The sequence below is a fragment of the Vulpes vulpes genome, chromosome 13 (genome assembly GCF_048418805.1).
Source record: "Vulpes vulpes isolate BD-2025 chromosome 13, VulVul3, whole genome shotgun sequence".
NCBI lineage: Eukaryota > Metazoa > Chordata > Mammalia > Carnivora > Canidae > Vulpes > Vulpes vulpes.
The window spans coordinates 139,471,113-139,489,075 of NC_132792.1; the positions used below are offsets into that span (position 1 = coordinate 139,471,113).

The window sequence follows — 17,963 nt, forward strand, 5'->3', positions numbered from 1 at the left end:
GCATAGTGGATTGTGAGGAAATCAAATTGAGTGCCAAGGAAATGGACTGTATTCCTAATTTTTTTTAAATTAAAACTGTTAAAGTTAAAGAAGGAATTATAAGGACAATATAGAGGGTATAGAGACAGGCTCATGTTTATATTATGGTATCAATTTTAGAAGAAATGTGGCATGGAACTAAAAGCAATGAAGGAAAAACTTTTTGAAATAATTTTCAAACAAAATTGAAATACAAATTGGAAGAAAATATTGGCTATATATGAGCAACAGATAAAGTATTAAAATGTATTGTATAAACAGCACCATCTATGTAGTGTTCTTGCCAAAAATTTAACCTGAATCCAATCATGAAGAAACAACCAAATCCAGATTCTGAGACTTTGTATAAGACATTCTATAAGGCTTGGATTCTTAAGACCAGAATTTGGTAGATGGAGGAGGTGGGGGGAACAGGAGGACTATTAGAAATTAGAAGAGACTAAAGAGTCTGAGAAGTAAATGCAATATGTGTACTTTGTTGAATCCTAGAGGTAATTCTTTTTTTTTTTTTAATTACAAAAGTCATAGTTGGGATAATAAAAGAAACTTTAATATGGACTTTATAAAAAATAATGTGTCTGTTAAATTTCTTAGATACTTATATTGTGGTTATATAGAAATACATTCTTAGGCTACACATACTGAAATATTTAGGAGTTGGTTTTATGATGTCTGCAGTTCAAAAAAGATCAAGTAAATGTACAAAATGGAGATTCGTGGATAACCACTGTGGCATTCTTTCGACTTTGTAGTTTCAACCTTTCAAAATTAAAAGCTAGAGGGGAAAAACATTACTAATGAAAATATACTGTTCATATATGTCTATAAATGCAGAAGGAGGAAATCTGGAAACCTATAAGCCTAAGTTTTCTTACCCTCTATCCAGTGTTTTTGCCTATGAGGAACGGAATAGGCTTGGCCGGGTAAAATAACTAGGGAGGGAGAAGGGGGATTTGTATTATATCTACATTTTTGGATGTTTTAAAATGAAAACATTCACTGTAAAAATACCTGTTAACGGAAGTTTATTCATTGTGAAAAAAAACATTTTGCAGGTATGTTTGAGCCCAACACTGTATGGTACAGAGTGAATAAATACTGTTTGATTAGTTGAATTTTTAAAAACCAAGACTGCACCTGAAAAATATTTAACAAAACTAAAGGCCTTCCACAGCCCAGTGAGAATAGAACAGAACACTAGAAAAAGGGAAGGAGGACATAAATAGAAGATGAAATATAAGTGGCTAATAAACATGAAAACATTACTATTAGGCAAAAACTTTGAAGATCATTAACAGAGCATTGGCCATGGTGTAGGGAAACAGACTATTATCCATGATTTGCAGAAATTTAAATTGGTATTATTTTTGTGGTGGGAAGTCCAGTCTATATTTAACTTAATAATAACCAGCAATTCCTTATCTGAGAATCTGTCCTGTGGAAATCCTTGAACAAGTGCACAAAGATATCTGTAGAAGAATATTCTTAAAGTGTTTATAATAGCAATCTATAAACACTCAAAATACGTTTCAATAAGGAAATACTGATAAGTGAAAACCACAAGTCAGAGTATAAATATGCCCCCATTTGTATAGTTGACCCTTGAACAACTAGGTTAGAGGCAGCTACTCCACCTCCCTCCCATGCCTTTGCTGTTTAAAATCTGTGTAAAACTCTCAGCTCCCAAAAACGTAACTACCAATAACTTACTAATTAATGATCAAGAGCTTTACCACTAACAAACAGTTGATACATTTTGTATATATATTATATGATGTATTCCTATAATAAAGTAAGCTAGGAAAAAATGATATTAAGAAAATCATAAGGAAAAAATACACTTACTGTAATGTATTTGTCCAAAAAAAAAAAAAAAAATCGACATTTTAAGTAGACCTGCATAGTTCAAACCTGTGTTGTTCAAAGGTCAGCTGTAAATGAAAACCCACAGCATCAAAAAAGTTTTTGGTGTACATACATAGAGAAAGGTCCAGAGCTATACCCCAAATGATGATGAAATTGGGGGAGTAAGATGAGATTCAGCTGGTGGTCAAGGGGCATTTGCACTCTGTATGCTTCAGCCTTCTATACAAAGAGAGGCTTATGTGGCTTGAGTTATTTTATTTTTTAGGGTTAGGAAAAGAACATTGGAAAATTATGCTGTCAGCTTTTAACATAAATTATAAGCTGTCAAATCAGCAATTCTGAAGTATTGCCAGTTTCATTCTTCATAGTATTAAAACTTCCTAATTAGCTTTCATTTTTGTAGTACCCATGTTGTTACGAGTATTGTGCTGCATTTGTATTTTTTCCCATTTCTTTAAAATTGTGAAACAAAAATAAATACATAACTAAGTATAGATGAAATTGTGAAACATATACAAAAGAAGAGTAGTGTACATGTACATTTTAAAGAAAAATATAAATAAAATGAACACCTATATAACTCTCCCCCCAGCATAAGAAACAGTCTTACCAGAACCATCCACATCTTCCCAGACAGTATCTTCTTCCCTACTTCCAGCCTGTCAATGTCCTGAATTTACATTAATTATTGCTCTTTGTTTGTTTAGGATCTTACCACATAGGTTTCCTTAATACATTGTTTTATTTTTTTAGCTGTACCTGAATGGGTTCAACCTATATAGTCTTAAGCACTACCTTTTTTGCTTAATACTCTATTGTTGAGATTCATCCCAGTTGATGCATAGATGCATATAACCATCACTTATTTCTTTTCACAATTGAATAGTCCTCCATTTTATGAATGTACATACTTTATTCATCATTCAGGGAAGCCTGGGTGGCTCAGTGGATAAGTGCCTGCCTTCAGCCCAGGGCATGATCCTGGAGTCCCAGGATCAAGTCCCACATCAGGCTCCCTGCATGGAGCCTGCCTCTCTCTCTGCCTGTGTCTCTGCCTCTCTCTCTCTCTCTGTGTGTCTCTCATGAATAAATAAATAAAAATCTTTAAAATAAAAAAAAATGTATTCATCATTCTACTGTTCATAAATATTTGAATGGTTTCCAGTTTTTTACTGTAGCGAGCAGTGCTGCTGTAAATATTTTTGTGCGTTATGTTCTCTAGGAATGCAAATGTTCAGCTTTATGAGAAAATGCCAGATTGATTTACAAACTCCCAGTAGCATAGTGAGGTTCCTCATTCTTCCATATCTTCACCATACTTGTTATTCTCAAGCTTTTTAATTTTGGCTAATCTAGTTCATATGAAATGATACCTCGTGATTTTAATTTATATACCCCTGATTACTTAATGAGTTTGAAATGTTTTTCATGTTTATTGGTCGTTCATGTTTCTTTTGTAAAATGCACGGATAAATATTTTGGGTGATATATTGTTTTTTTTATTAATTGGTAAAAGTTTTTTAAATATTCTGGTCACTAGTCTCTTAGTAGTTATGTATTACAAATATCTTCTTCCAGATTGTTTGACTTGTTTTTTCACTCTCTCTGTGATGTCTATTAGTGAAGAGTTTAATTTAAAATTTTTTTTAAAGCAGACTCGATACAGGGCTCAATCTCACAACCATGAGATCACGACCTGAGCAGAAACCAAGGGTCAGGTACTCAACCGACTCTGCCTCCAGGCACCCCATCAGCTTTTTTATACACCAGTATTTTATTTAACATTTTTTCATTTATGGTCATGAATGAGATTAACCTAATTTTGTGATAATCTATAACAGCCCTTTTTTCATTACATGTTGTATTTCAAGTATAACTTTATTTTTTTTTTAAGATTTTATTTATTTATTCATGAGAGACACACACACACACAGAGAGAGAGAGAAGCAGAGACACAGGCAGAGGGAGAAGCAGGCTCCACGCAGGGAGTCTGATGCAGAACTCGATCCCAGGACTCCAGGATTGTGCCCTGGGCCAAAGGCAGGCGGTAAACTGCTGAGCCACCCAGGGTTCCCTCAAGTATAACTTGAATAGAAAAGTAACAGGCATACTAAGAATACCTTTTTTTGAGAAATACAAGACTATATTATTAAGAATTGGCTGGGGCACCAGAGAGACTCAGTCTGTTGAACATCCAGCTCTTGATCTTAGCTCAGGTCTTGATCTCTGGGTCATGAGTTCAAGCCCCACTTTGGGCTCCATGCTTAGCATGGGGCCTACTTTTAAAAAAAAAGAATTATCTGATAGCACTGCTAGTTTAGTAAATCAAGTTTCAGATAATACCCCTATTACATTGTATACCTTAAACTTATACTGTGTTATATATTAATTACATCTCGATAAAGATACATAAAAAATATAACACATCTATTAAAAATGCAGGTGTGTTCCCTAATAAGGAAGGAGTGAGGAGCAGCATAGTAAAGGATGGAAAAAAACAACATAGATAATCATGGTTTTGGGGAATTGAGACTGAGACAGGTTTTGATACAGAGTTGAAGCTAGGAAGGATCCGGAGAGTAGGAGACTGTCTAAAGAGGGCATGCCTAAATGAAATTTAGTAGTAAGAAAAAGGTTATGAGCAGACTTAACCAACATGAAGTCACAAATCTTCTCTCTCATGGGAGAAAATGAAAATATTCTTATCCTTAACTTTTGCTTAGGATGAACCATAAATTTCACGTTTCCATTAATGCTCTTTTTATCTTTCAGTTCAAATCAACATCAAATAAGAATGTATCTGTGGTAGGATGGATGGTGATGATGGCTGATGACCCAGAACACCCAGATCTCTTCTTGCTGACTGACTCTGAGAAAGGTGAACCATTAGAATATCTAGGGTTTAATGTACTGACTGCGCATAACATTCAGTGGGTCAAAACATAATTTAACTGGAATATTTGACCAGGAAGTTGTTTATACAGTTTTCTCTCTTGGGAGATCATTCTGTCGCATAATGTATAGTAATTATCAATATTTTTAGGTATCAATATCTATTGTAAGTGTATTTTCTTTGCTGCATGGGCATAAGCTTGAAATTAAAAGCCCAAGTAATCCTTTGGGAGCTAAGAATCAGCCAGGGAGGGAGGGAAGGAGGGGATTGGGGAATCTATATGCAGTACCCCTTCTTTTATTCCCTGAAATAAATTATTAAATTCTCAATGTGTCAGAGATTTTTCTCTAATAAGTGATTTTTATTCCATCATTTTTAAGTAAATTAATTGGTTATTTAACTCATACCACTTTCCAAATAAGTATAATAATTAATACTTTGATTACAATATAGAGAGAGACTTATGAATGAAATTACTGACTGTGGACCAGAGGAGTTTTACAATTGGATCAGAGAAGTCAGAGGGTGGGCCCTGTGGAATCAGATCCTACCTCCCGACCCTGTGTACATCCCTTAAGGGGAGATCGCAGGCACCATCTGAATAGATCCATACTTGACTGCTGCTCTTCTTTCATAGCAACTGCCAGCTGTTGATAAGCACCTCAAAGGAAGCCAGACAGGAAATTCTTTCATATCTGCCCAGAATCTTCCACTGCAGCAACTCACCACTAAAATTATATTTATATTATATTATATATATATTTAATATATATTATTTAATATATATTTAATTGTGTTAAATTATTTATTTATATATATATTATATATATATATATATACACACACACAATTAAATTTTGACCTCTATTTAGGTCTATTTATTTTTTAACAGATACTCTGCTGTTAGGATAAGATAGCATTTTAAGTGAAAACTTAAACAAATATGTTGGATATGGGAAAAAATAGTAGCAAAATGTCTCATTTTGAGATGAAATGTATTGACTTACGTAGAGTAAAGACTCCTTGCTCAGCATTCTGAATTCAAAGTCCCTGCCCCACCCCTCAAATCCCAAACATATTACTCATAAAATTACATTTTAAGGAGATCTTTTTCGTTGGGCTTAGTTAACAAATTCTTTATTTTCTTTCAGTTTCCCTAGTATAGCTTGACAGTACTATTTCTAAGTAGCCAAGGTTTTTGTGACATCTATACTAATGGTCTCTTGTTGGGGGAGAACAAAGTAGATAAATGATAGCTATGGCCAGCTTAATTGTAGATATGCCTTATTCAGATTGATCTAATGACCACATCTGAGTTCAAGTTAAACAGTATTATTTAACATTAAACATTTGGTAAAGAAACTGTTGCTTCTGAAAATGGAAAGGTTCTTTGAGTGTTCCAGTCCCAAAAGAAAGCTCTGTCATGCCTAAAGAAAAGTCAGGCTCTTAGGCCATTGAGTGCAGTTATGAAGAAGAGAGTAGAATTCCATACTAATTGGGAAATAAAATGAACTTAGGTCAATGAAAAAAGGGAATAAAACTCAACTTAGGGCAGCCTTCAGTATATGAATCCTTTCTTTTTTCAGTTTATTACCTTAGTACATACAACCATATAACATTTATTTATTATGTGTCAGCCTTGAATTAGTCAACATAAATCCTAAATATGTACAACACAGATGAATTTCTAATTTTCTAAAAGAAAAAAGTAACTCTTCAGATTTTCCCAGAAAGCTCTCGGTAGACCCAGAAATCTGTAATGATTTTGGCAAATGTAATTAACAGCTAAAAGCATAGTTGATATTGGTGTTGGCTAATTAATTCTTAATCACATTGAACACCTAATGTTTAAGTGTTAAACATGTTAAAGTGTTTTGCTTGTAAAAACTTAATATTAACATGTTCTGTACTCTCAGTCCCACATACAAATTTAGAGGAGCCAAAAAATTTTTTAAAATACGTTTTAAAGAACCTTTAAGGAGACAAAAATACCTCTCTTCCAGTTTATAACCAGCACAACAAATGACTTTCTGAATAAATGATAGCATGTGAATGTAGCATAGAGAACTCTTCTTTTTATTTGTATTAGAAAATCAGGTGTTCAAGATAGAGAATTCTGAAACTGAGAATTCTAGTCATGTTTTATTTTGCTTTTTGATATCTGGCTAAATATTATATTTCTGAGTCCTTAAAATTTTATTATTTTCCTCTTGTTTTTAATAACTTTAGGAAACTCCTACAAGTTTCAAGCTGGCAACAGAATGAACGCGATGCTATGGTTTAAACATTTGAGTGCAGCCTGCCAAAGCAACAAACAACAGGTGAGCAGTTCCTCTCAGTCCTTCAAATTGTCTGTAACTTAGGACTGTATTTAAAAGAGTTCCAAGGGTAGTAAGCAGACTAATTTTATGAATGAAGAGGAAAAATGATACTGTTTTTATTCTTTTTCTTATTGACAACCATCAGCAAGACATGAAGTCCTCATTTTAGTGAGGAGATGGTCAATAAAATAATGAACAAATAAATTTTCACATGAACACTATATAAAGAACTATATAAACTATATAAAGAAAACAAAATAGAATTATGTGATACAGAATGATGAGAGTAGACACAACTCTAAATAAATACAAGTGAGCAGCAGAGATCTCCCCGAAGACACTGACATGAATGACAAGAAAGAACAGTCCTTTGAAGATGAAGAGGACAAAGGCTGGTGGTGGGCTGGAAAGGTCAAAGTTCCTGAGGCTGGAAGAAGCTTACAGTGTCCGAAAGAGGCCAATGTAGCCCATGTCAGTAGAATATAGTAAGAGGCAAAGAAACAGAGAGGTAAAGGGGTAAAACTTAGATGGTACTTTAATAAAAATTATTCTGATTCACCTTTATTAATAACCTGATGCAGGTTCCTGCAGTTACAGTGAAACCCAAGATCATTTGGATTTCTTTGTTTTTATTTTACTGACACAGAGATGGTCTAATTCAAAGGCTCTCTGCTGCAAGGGAGAATGAAGCCATGGTGTTGTTTTCCCCAAACCCTGTGGCAGATCTAAAGCTGAACCACAAATTGGTTAGAACATATGTAAAATAAACATCACTCCAATTATGGAGATATGTGTAGACTTGTTGTAGACCAGTTTTTAGTTGAATATATTTGAAGACCATTGATTTCAGGTACTGAAATTCAGAAGTGTACAGGTAAATGTTTTCCATACTCTAATTTTGAATAATACTCTATGTAAGTTTACATCGCTTATTAAAAGTATTTTTGGGGGCAGCCCGGGTGGCTCAGCGATTTAGTGCCGCCTTCAGTCCAGCGCGTGATCCTGGAGACCTGGGATTGAGTCCCACATCAGGCTTCCTGCATGGAGCTTGCTTCTCCCTCTGCCTGTGTGTGTCTTTGCCTCTGTGTGTGTGTCTCTCTCATGAATTAATAAATAAAATCTTTAAAAAAAAAATAAAAAAAAAAATTTTTAAAAAAAAGTATTTTTTACCCTGTGCTGTCAGGACCAAAGTTATTAAAACCCCCCCCCCTTTTTTTTATATAAAGGAAGAAACTAAACTTCAGAAATATTAAATGACCTACACAGGGTCAAACAAATATCTTTATCCTTTAGGTCCATTCTTTTTAAATACTATTAGATTAAGTTCTGTTCTCTTACAATTTTTATTTCAAATATATGCATGAAAGACTAATAGCGGTATTTGGTATCATTTTTAACACCCTCCATTAAGGATATAAAATGCCATAGAACAAAGACTACTTTCTTACCGTTGTCAAGTTAGTATCTGGGACAGAATGAAAGAAACAGACCTTCTTTTGCCTAGACTGAGCTTATGTGCAACTCAGCTTGCAGTCTTTAAATGTGCTTAAAGTATTAAGTATCGTTTTTTTAAAATCTCAGATTTCAAGATTGATCTAGACAGTGTATGCATACCAACATATTCAATTTCTTTTGCTTTATTAGTGGACTTTCCAGATGAACAAGTCAGCCAAATGTGTATAAGTGAGTTTTATTTGTTTGTGTGCTTGGAAGAATCAGAGTAGTGGCAAATGTATAAATAAAAGCTGTAAAATCTGAAAATTTTTAGTAGTAGATGCTGATTCATCCAAGTACAACACCTTAAATCACATTTAAGGAACTTAGAAGGAACTACACTTTATTTAAACATGAGTTTCGTATAACCAGATCTGAGAATTTATACTTTATAAACACTGGAGCATTTTTATTATATTTGATTTATGATTCAGTTGTGATTGTATTATTGAAGAATTTTTCATTCAGAAGGTGACACATGTAAAGAAACTGCCCCTCCTCTTTTTATTGAGTATCCTAGGTTTTCAGAAAAAGATTACTAAAGTGATAGCTGTTAGGCTGGGTTTTGTTTTTTTTTTTTTTTTAATTCGGTTAATTAACATGTATTATTGGTTTCAGAGGTAGAGGTCAATGATTCATTAGTCTTATATAAAACCCAGTGCTCATCCCATCACGTGCCCCCCCTTAATGCCCATCCCCCAGTTACCCCATCTTCCACCTCCCCTTCAGTGACCCTCAGTTTATTTCCTGTGATTAAGTGAGCTGTTTCAAAGGATAGAGAAATGACCACTGAAGTGGGACTATCTCTCCCAGTACAACTTTAGGAAACAGATAGTAATGGTTAAGAGTGTTTTTTTTTTTAAGATGGTGAAACTCTTCTTTAGTTTTTGACTAGAAGACTCATCAGCTGATTTTTTTTTTAAACAAAATATATTCACATTTCAAAGAATTATGGTGGAATTTCTCCTCACTACAATGTGAACTCCATCCATGTCTTGTTGATATCTATACAGAATCAAATTAAATTCAATCCAGTCTATAAGCCTCAAACTTATATAACCTGTTGATTTTTCAGAGTCATCAAGTGTTATTAGATCAGAATTTATCTAACAATGAGTTTTGTTCTTTCATGCTTACTTTCATGATGATGTCACAGAGAAATGCTTAGTAATGTTCATTATAACATTATCTGTGCTGGCTGTAAAAATGTGCATACTGGAATTCCTGGTAACACATATACTGAGGAAATAGATGATGATAAGTCTGTTTGTCGGAGTGTCACCCTAACTAGAGCTACACTTCTTTTCTCATTCATTTGTTCACTCAGCAAACATCTGCCGAGGGCCTTGCATTAGACAAGAAAGATACCATCTCCACCCTTTCTCTTGTTCCAATTTCAGCTTTTTGGAAAGGGAGTATTAACTCAATGATTTTCTCAAAAATGTTCTAGCATATTTTATTCATTATTCATAAATGATTGCAGTACCTTCTGTCAGATTCCTTTTTTAAAAGGCTATTTGGGCTTACTTAAATTGACGAGGAAAGATAAGAAATAGTACTTTGAAAAACAACTTTTAAATACTGTCAGCTTTCTAATGCTTATATTTTTAAGGTTCCTACAAACTTGATGACTTTTGAGTAGAAGCCTAAGAAAGAAGCAAGGTGAACTGTTGCCCCTGAATGAGAGCAAGGAGCTGATGAAAGCGCCAGCTATAAACCAGTTCTGTGCCAGGAGGAGCCCAGAGGCTCCGGCTCAGCCTTTGGAGTTCTGAACCAAAAAAGCACTAATTTCAGGGAATGAAGTGAGATATTCCCAGAGAACAAATTGGAGTTACAAAACAAACTGCCATGGACCATGCTTCTTTTCTCTGAACTGACCTGCGGAAACCACTGCCTTAAAAGAATGAAAGGAAAACCAACATGAAACACCAAATAGTGTGTGTGAATCTTCTGGCGGTGCTGTGCTTGGAATAGATCGTAGCTAATTTGCATTTCTTTTAACTTTGTACTAATTTTGGAGGGGGGAATTGCCTTTTTTAGATACACTTTAAAAAGGAAAAACCTATTTCTTCTGGGTTTGTGAGGGGCTGGTTTTGAATGGAGGGGTTAAGATAGTCTGCCTGAGGAGGATGCTCCTAGCAGCCTACCCGAGGTATTTCAAGTAACCTGCTGCCTCGCTGGCTCTCGCACAGAAGGAGGTTAGGAATTAGACATGTTCATAATGTGAGTTGTTGGGGTGCGTTTGGGATTGGGGGCGGGAGTTGTTTTGAATGAGGGGAGATTTTTTTTTTAAACACTAAACTTCTGAAACTTAGTACTGTATGGGGAACATTTCCTGCAGGAGGCATAAAGGCTGAGTGTTCCTATTCCAAATGCTCTTTTCAAGTGGGCTCCAGAAAACATGGTTGTTTTTAGCTGGGTTTAATATTTAGCCTTCTATATGAACTTCTTATTGGACCGCAGATCTGCTTAGTAAAGAACCGTAATCCCAACCTAAACTATTCTGAGATTTTACAATATTTTTTTCAAGTTAATTGAATTATCCCTTCTACCAGTCACTGATGATTTTTGTCGTCAAGAGGATTTACTGATATTTCATCAGAACATTTTCTTTTATAGCATTTAATGTACACAATACCAGTTTTATTATTATTATTATTTGTTTTCATTATTTTTGTTAAATACAAGATTCAGGATCACATTTGTTTAAAAGAGCTTCTGCATATGTATGTGTGTATGTATTTTATCACAAGGCACACAAAATAATTTTAAAAGGGAAAAAGGTGAAAGATTGAGATTCTGGGAATCTCAAGTATCAAAACTTTCCTTCTTCTATAACTTCCCTTTATTACAAAACACTTTTCTGAAAACTTACTATAGGTCCCGGCCATGAAACCGTATTTTGTCAGTAGTTGACCAAGCTGTTTTGTGAGAGCTCTTTCATGCAACAGTGCATTTAATTTCCAGAGTAAATGTTGAATTCAAAAAAGAAAAAAGAAAAGTTTAAAGGTGAGCTGCCTTAGAGTTTTAACAAAAAAATGGCACGCGAACAAAGGCTATGTGTTAGATGTTATAAACTCATGGGGCATCCTGTATTTTAGCAATGGCCCAGAATAAGAAATGCTTTTTGACTGATCTCTTCCAATAAACTTGTAATACTTTGGGCTTCATGTAAAATTTCTCACATTTGCATTCTTAGAGAATTTCAGACTTTTTTTATCATGAATATTTCACTCTTGAAGCCATAAAACTTAAACATTAAATAGAAAATATTGCCCACAGAATAATTAGCTAAAAGTCTATCCAAAGGAATGTAGAAGAGCTTTTGGAAAGGATGTTAGGAGTTCAAATATTTTTCTCATATAGCAGAGTTAGAAATCCCATTATTTCTGGTTTTGTGGAAAGCGATATGGACTGGAGAGGGCAAAATGTTGCCTGTGCTAAGTGAGTTTTCAATTAATGATTTTCCAAGCTTAACCCATTTTGGGTACAGAGAAAGACACCACCTGCATAGCCAGCAGTATTACTATATAGACCTTGCACATCTTTCGTTTTACATTATTTTTTTTAATTCTTAATTTGTGTATTTCTCTTCAGAAATAAGTGTTTTTAACAGTGTAAGTGCTTTTTAAAAAATACTGTGGATGAGAACCCTGTGGATTTTTTATTATTGTTTTGTTTGTCATAAATAAGCTACAGTAGATAAATTTGTAGGTTAACCATATTTGGGGAGATTTGCAACTGGAAGTCAGAGCCTGACATACAGTTTTGCCAAAGAGAGCTAACCTGGAAGATGTGTTTGATATTTCAGCTCTAAACATTAAGGGATACTTGCACAAGTAAAGAATAATGTTCAAATTTGGTGAATAGCCCTTATATAGATTTGTGGCCTCTGACTGAGCAAAACCTTTAACATAACTGTGCGGTAGAAGTAGCCATTGTTCTTCTATCTTCAAATCTGTCTATTCGAAAGATTAGACATAGCTTTTGAAGACTATTTTAGCATTTGAAGCAAATGGAAACCCGTGAGAGAAGTAAATTAAAATAGCATAGGTGAATTTTTTATCTACAATTCACCAAATGATATAATAATTCAAGCAAAGAAAATAGGTCACCAAAATATATTAAATGTTTAGGTAGTTTATTAGAAAGAAGATGAAATTTTTTTCCTCTTATTAAGCTTATGCTTAATAAATTAGTAAATTAGTGACTCAAAAGCTGTGAAATTTCTATCACTATTAAGCTCATTTGTTTCTCTCCTAGCCAAGAACAACTCATTAGAAATTCCATTATAATTTACATTTAAACTAGTTTATGATAAGCATAAATATTGGCATATTATATGGCCTGGTGTAGTAGTATATAATACTAGCCAAAATACAGTTTGAGGCACATTTATTTCACTGTTTGTTTGAACATGGAAGCTTATTTTTCATACAGAAGTAACATTACTTTTTAAAATACAACTATAAAAAGAACTGCATAATAATGACCTTCAGACACTAGTTTTGGTTTCATGCCCCCTCTTTGTACTTTGCTTTATTGTTTCAGAAGTATTATTTTTACTGTAATCTCCAGACTATAAGAATTGAAAGAGGACTGATCAAACACACCTTCCTATAGCATTTTCTTCACTATGTAAATATGATTTGTATAAACATTACAAAAAGGGATCCAAACAATTTGAGTATATTTTTTTTCTCCCTGGGTATGTGCTTCAGTGACCATTTGTTTTTTTTTTTTTTTTTAAATGCCGTATGACTGTCCCACAGTCATACGGCATTTTTTGTGTAGACTCTCTTGGTATTGGGTCTTTCCATGGGTCAAGAGTTAGGATAGTCATAGCTCCCAAGTTTTTATAAGTGACTTTATTCCTCTTCTAGATGACTTCTAGAAGAGCCCAAGGAGCACTACTGTTCTAGAAGGGAAAATGTTTGCCATCTGTGGTGTATATACTCCATGGATTAGTTAAACCTGGCGCCCTGGGATTACTAAGATTTACCTGGCCGCATAACTTGAGCAGAAGTCTTTTGAGCTTAAACCTGCAAGCTATACCCCTTTCCTACTGAAAACAAAACTCTAAGGCATTGATCGGAAATCTATAATAAAAGTAGACTTCATTAACTTCTTAAAGAATATTTCCACTATTGATTTCCTTATTTTCTGAGGCACATTCCTTTCCTCCAGTTTTTAAACCACCATATTACCTTCTTCTGCCAACAAGGGGTAGCAGTGTTGCTTCACAGAGGATAATTTTTAATAAAAGAAACCGTCTGCTTCAAAGGCTTTTGAAATCATTGGATCCCTTTTTGAAAGTGAAGATGAGCTCACCTGGGCCCCAGTGGAACTGTATGTAATGCTGCTGTTGCATGAGCAGATGATACAGAGCGAGTGGTGAGGTTTACCTGGCCTTTTCAGTGACCTTCTAGGGCTTGCTCTCATTTTCTCTCCTTTTGTACTACTTTTTTCAAACATAGTAAATTTATGATTTTACAGCCAGAGTTGTATTCTGTTTTTTCTAAGCTTTGAGATAACAAACATTTAATCACATTGATGAGCATTATTTTCCACGTGAAGTCAACCTTTTCAAAATGATAAGTCCTTTTTGGTCTTGTTCCCCTAAAAATGGCTTGTAACTAAAGTGACTTTTTTTTTTTTTTTCCATTTAGAGGATTCTGATGAAAGATCTGTGCATTGCAAACTTAAAGCCATTTCAGTTACACCGGTATCTCAAGTTGGAGTGTGGGGAAAATTTGGTCAGTGCCTTAACAATTTGAAGACCAATTTTAGGGCATCGAGTATGACAATAATCATTTGCCCTCTTACTCCTCTTATTTCAGGAGTGTGTGCTATCCCTCTCTCCACCAGCTTACTCTTTGTCCCAGCAAGTGTAAGAGAGTCTGTACAGATGCCTCCAGGTAATTGTTGCAGCCCTCCATGGTCTTGAGTCTTTTTAGACAAGCTCACTCTCTGCTCTTCTCCTGCCAGGATAGGAGATTAAAAATATGCCCACCCAAGTCAACCTTTAGATGAGTACTTTTAAGAACAACTTTGAAGAGCATCCATCCAGCTGAGTTTGTTTTTATTTTGTGTTGTTGATGTTGTTTAGAGCATTGATTTAATTATAAGGCTTTTTAGAAAATCCCTAAAAGAATACATTGCAGCCAGAAGGATTACTTGTTGGGGTTTTATTAAAGCTACTTCAATCTTGTAATGAGATTTGACCAAAAATGAGATTTAGATTGGTTCTTTCTCCTATTTAAATAAGACTCAGAACAAACAGGCAGTCACTTAACCTACCAGATATTGTTTCCTTGGAAATTCTGTGTCAGGAAGGTGAAAACAATTTCAATATTTGAATTCAAAGGGAAACTAAGAGACTAAACTAGCTTTCTTAGTCAAAACAAAACTTGGAGACATTTTGCTTCTCTGAGACTCTTGCAAGATCTGGAGCTACTGTTGTTCAACTGAGTTAAGATGCTATTTTCACATATTTTAAGGACTAGTACATTCCAGAATAGGGAAGCAGACATAGTTGTTAAAGCCAAAAGAAGGGTTGACTGATCTTTGAGGGTTATTAGCAGAATTCAAATTTTGATTCTAGTCATTTGGCCTGCAAAGTGGTGATGAGATTAAAGGAATGGAATGCATAATTAGAATGCTTTGGGACTCAACTTTTTTTAATAGATGAGCAGAAAATTTCATAAATATTACCTGTGCTTTAGATCCCAGGTAACCAATGCTGTTTCCCCTAAAGATATCACCTGTTAGGACTATTCACAAATATAGTCCAATAATTATTGACTTATCAGGTGTGACACAGTAGCTAATTATAAGTCATCAGACTTTCAAGAGTTTCTACATTTTAATTGTTGACAAATTTATTGTTTTACAGCCCACGGAAGTGTGTATGTGTGGGGAGGGGGTGGGGAGCTTGTTCATAATGTAATCTACAGGAGATAAACATACAGGAGATAAACATCTGTGGGGGTAAATATCCAATGATGATAATATACAGGAAAACACAAGCCATTTTTATTCTTCTTTATCCCAATTAACTTGAGGTACTCCAATGATGAAGCTCTCGATTGCACTATGACCTCCCTGAGTGATGTGCAGCTTGGTTCCTCTCTCACTTTCTGTTTCTGTTTAATATGCAAATGTGAGTGTGAGATCTTCAGTGTGTTTGCATAAGCTAACTTAAAATGAATTTAAGTACAATTTTCTGAAACATTTCTATTGAAATAAATTACTTAAAAATACAGATTGTGTGTGGATAATTTGTTGCCATATTTACATTTTTATCATTAACATTTAAAATGCATTTTATCATTAAGTTTTAAATAAGTGCTCTAACTTGATCTTTTTCCCTTTTCTAAACTAGTTGACAAGGTTTTTGTTGTCACAGGAAGCTTCTCTCTGGGTCCTGGAATGGCTTTTGGCTCTGGCACGCTGACAGAGTCTGGAGGAATAAGGGTCCTAGGTCTACTTATTCCAGCTTTATCCTCACCTCCCAAGTATATGATATACGAGCAGTCGCCAAAAAGGCCTTCTTTGCTAATTTGTCCTGTATTTCGTAGATTCCAAGGCATGACGTTATCCTGTATGAAGTACAGAAATAGCTGTACTTGTAGTCAGCCTCTAAGTCATTGGCTGAAGTGTTGGTTATGCCCCATCTAAGAATTCCACATGAGCTTCCCTCGAAGAATGAGTTTTCAACAATTTCCTCTCTGACAGCCTCTGAAAATGTTCACTGTCCCTGTATCAGAACCAAAAGAGCATCAAATCTCCAATGGCGTCAACCATCTTTACTTCACAACGTGCTACCTTTGTCTAACAGGAGTTTTCCATATGCACATGCTCAGATTCTGGGTTCCCCTCTCTGTTTGATTAGCTCTTTGTCCTTGAGCCAGTACCAGCATACTCGTACTTCAGAGCTACTGTGTTTTTTTTACAAACTGAAGATTTGTGGCAACCCTGCTTCGCACAAGTCCTCAGGCGCCATTTTTCCAACAGCATTTGCTTTGTCTGTCACATTTTGGTAATTCATTATTTCAGATTTTTGCATTATTAATATGTTTGTTCTAGTGATAGGTGATCAGTGATCTTTGCTATTATTGTAATCGTTAGAGGTCACCACAAATCACTCCCATATATAAAGCAGCAAACGTGTGTATTCTGACTGCTACAACAACAACTGCGATTCCTCCATCTCTCCCTCTCTTTGGGCCTCCCTGCTCCGTGAGACACAACGATATTGGAATTAAGCCAGTTAACCCTACAGTGGCCTCTCTGTGTTCAAGGGAAGAGATGAGTTGTAGGTCTCTCACTTTAAATTAAAAGCCAGAAATGAGTTTAGTCAAAAAAACAAGATAGGCTAAAAGGCAGGCCTCTTGCACCAAACAATTGGCCAGGCTGTGAATGCAAAAGGAAAGTTCTTGAAGGAAATTACAGATGATACTTCAGTGAACACACAAATGATAAAAAATCAAAACAGCCTTAATTGCTGATCTGGAGAAAGTTCTAATAGTGTGGACAAAAGATACAACAATCACAACATTCCCTTAAACCAAAGCCTAGTCCAGAGCAAGGCCCTAATTCTCCTCAATTCTGTGAAGACCGAGAGGTGGGGAAGCTGCAGAAGAAAAGTTGGAAGCTGGCAGACATTCATTTATGAGGTTTAAGGAAAGAAGCCAACTCCATAACTCAAAAAAGTGCAAGGTGAGGTAGCAAGCCTTCCGGAAGACTGAGCTAAGATAAAATGTAGATGAAACAGCCTTATATTGGAAGAGGATGTCATCTAAGACTTCAGTAGCTTAGTGAGAAGTCACTGCCTAACTTTAAAGGAAGGCTGGCTGGCTCTCTGGTTAGGGCCTCATCTATAAGGGTGATATTAAATTGAAGCCAGTGCTCATTTTCCCATTCTGAAAATCCTAATGCTCTAGAAATGGGCCAAACTTTGATGACAACACTTTTTTACAACATGGTTTACTGAATATGTTAAGCCCACTGTTGAGACCTTCTCAGGAAAAATAAATAAATAAATTACTGCTCACTGACAATTCAAGAGGTCTGGTGGAGATTTATGTTGCTTTAGTGCCTGCTAATACCACACTCATTCTACAGTCAAGGAGTCATGGATCAAGGCGTGATTTTGACTTTTAAGTCTTTAAGAAATACATTTTGTGGGGCACCTGGCTGGTTCAGTTAGTGGAGTGTGCAACTTGATCTCGGGGTTGTGAGTCGAGCACCACATTGGGTATAGAATTACTTAAAAATAAAATCTTTAAAAAATATATAATTAATAAGGCTACAGCAGCCACAGATAGTGATTCTTCAAATGGATCAGG

The 17,963-nt window shown here is 35.1% G+C and overlaps 1 protein-coding gene across 4 annotated transcripts in view; it reads left to right on the top strand.

Annotated features, from left to right (window-relative positions):
• RALGPS2 (Ral GEF with PH domain and SH3 binding motif 2) overlaps nucleotides 1–15,877 on the top strand; it is a 161,201-nt gene extending 145,324 nt beyond the window's left edge. For 2 of the 4 annotated variants that reach the window (XM_072733112.1, XM_072733111.1), the window contains 3 exons: nucleotides 4,678–4,783; nucleotides 7,028–7,119; nucleotides 10,226–15,877. In XM_072733112.1, the coding sequence (XP_072589213.1) occupies nucleotides 4,678–4,783; nucleotides 7,028–7,119; nucleotides 10,226–10,255 (228 nt within the window). In that variant the 3' untranslated portion in view covers nucleotides 10,256–15,877. The remainder of the gene's footprint in view (nucleotides 1–4,677; nucleotides 4,784–7,027; nucleotides 7,120–10,225) is intronic. The other 2 variants (XM_072733115.1, XM_072733113.1) reach the window with 1 other exon arrangement.
• Nucleotides 15,878–17,963: the final 2,086 nt, after the last annotated feature.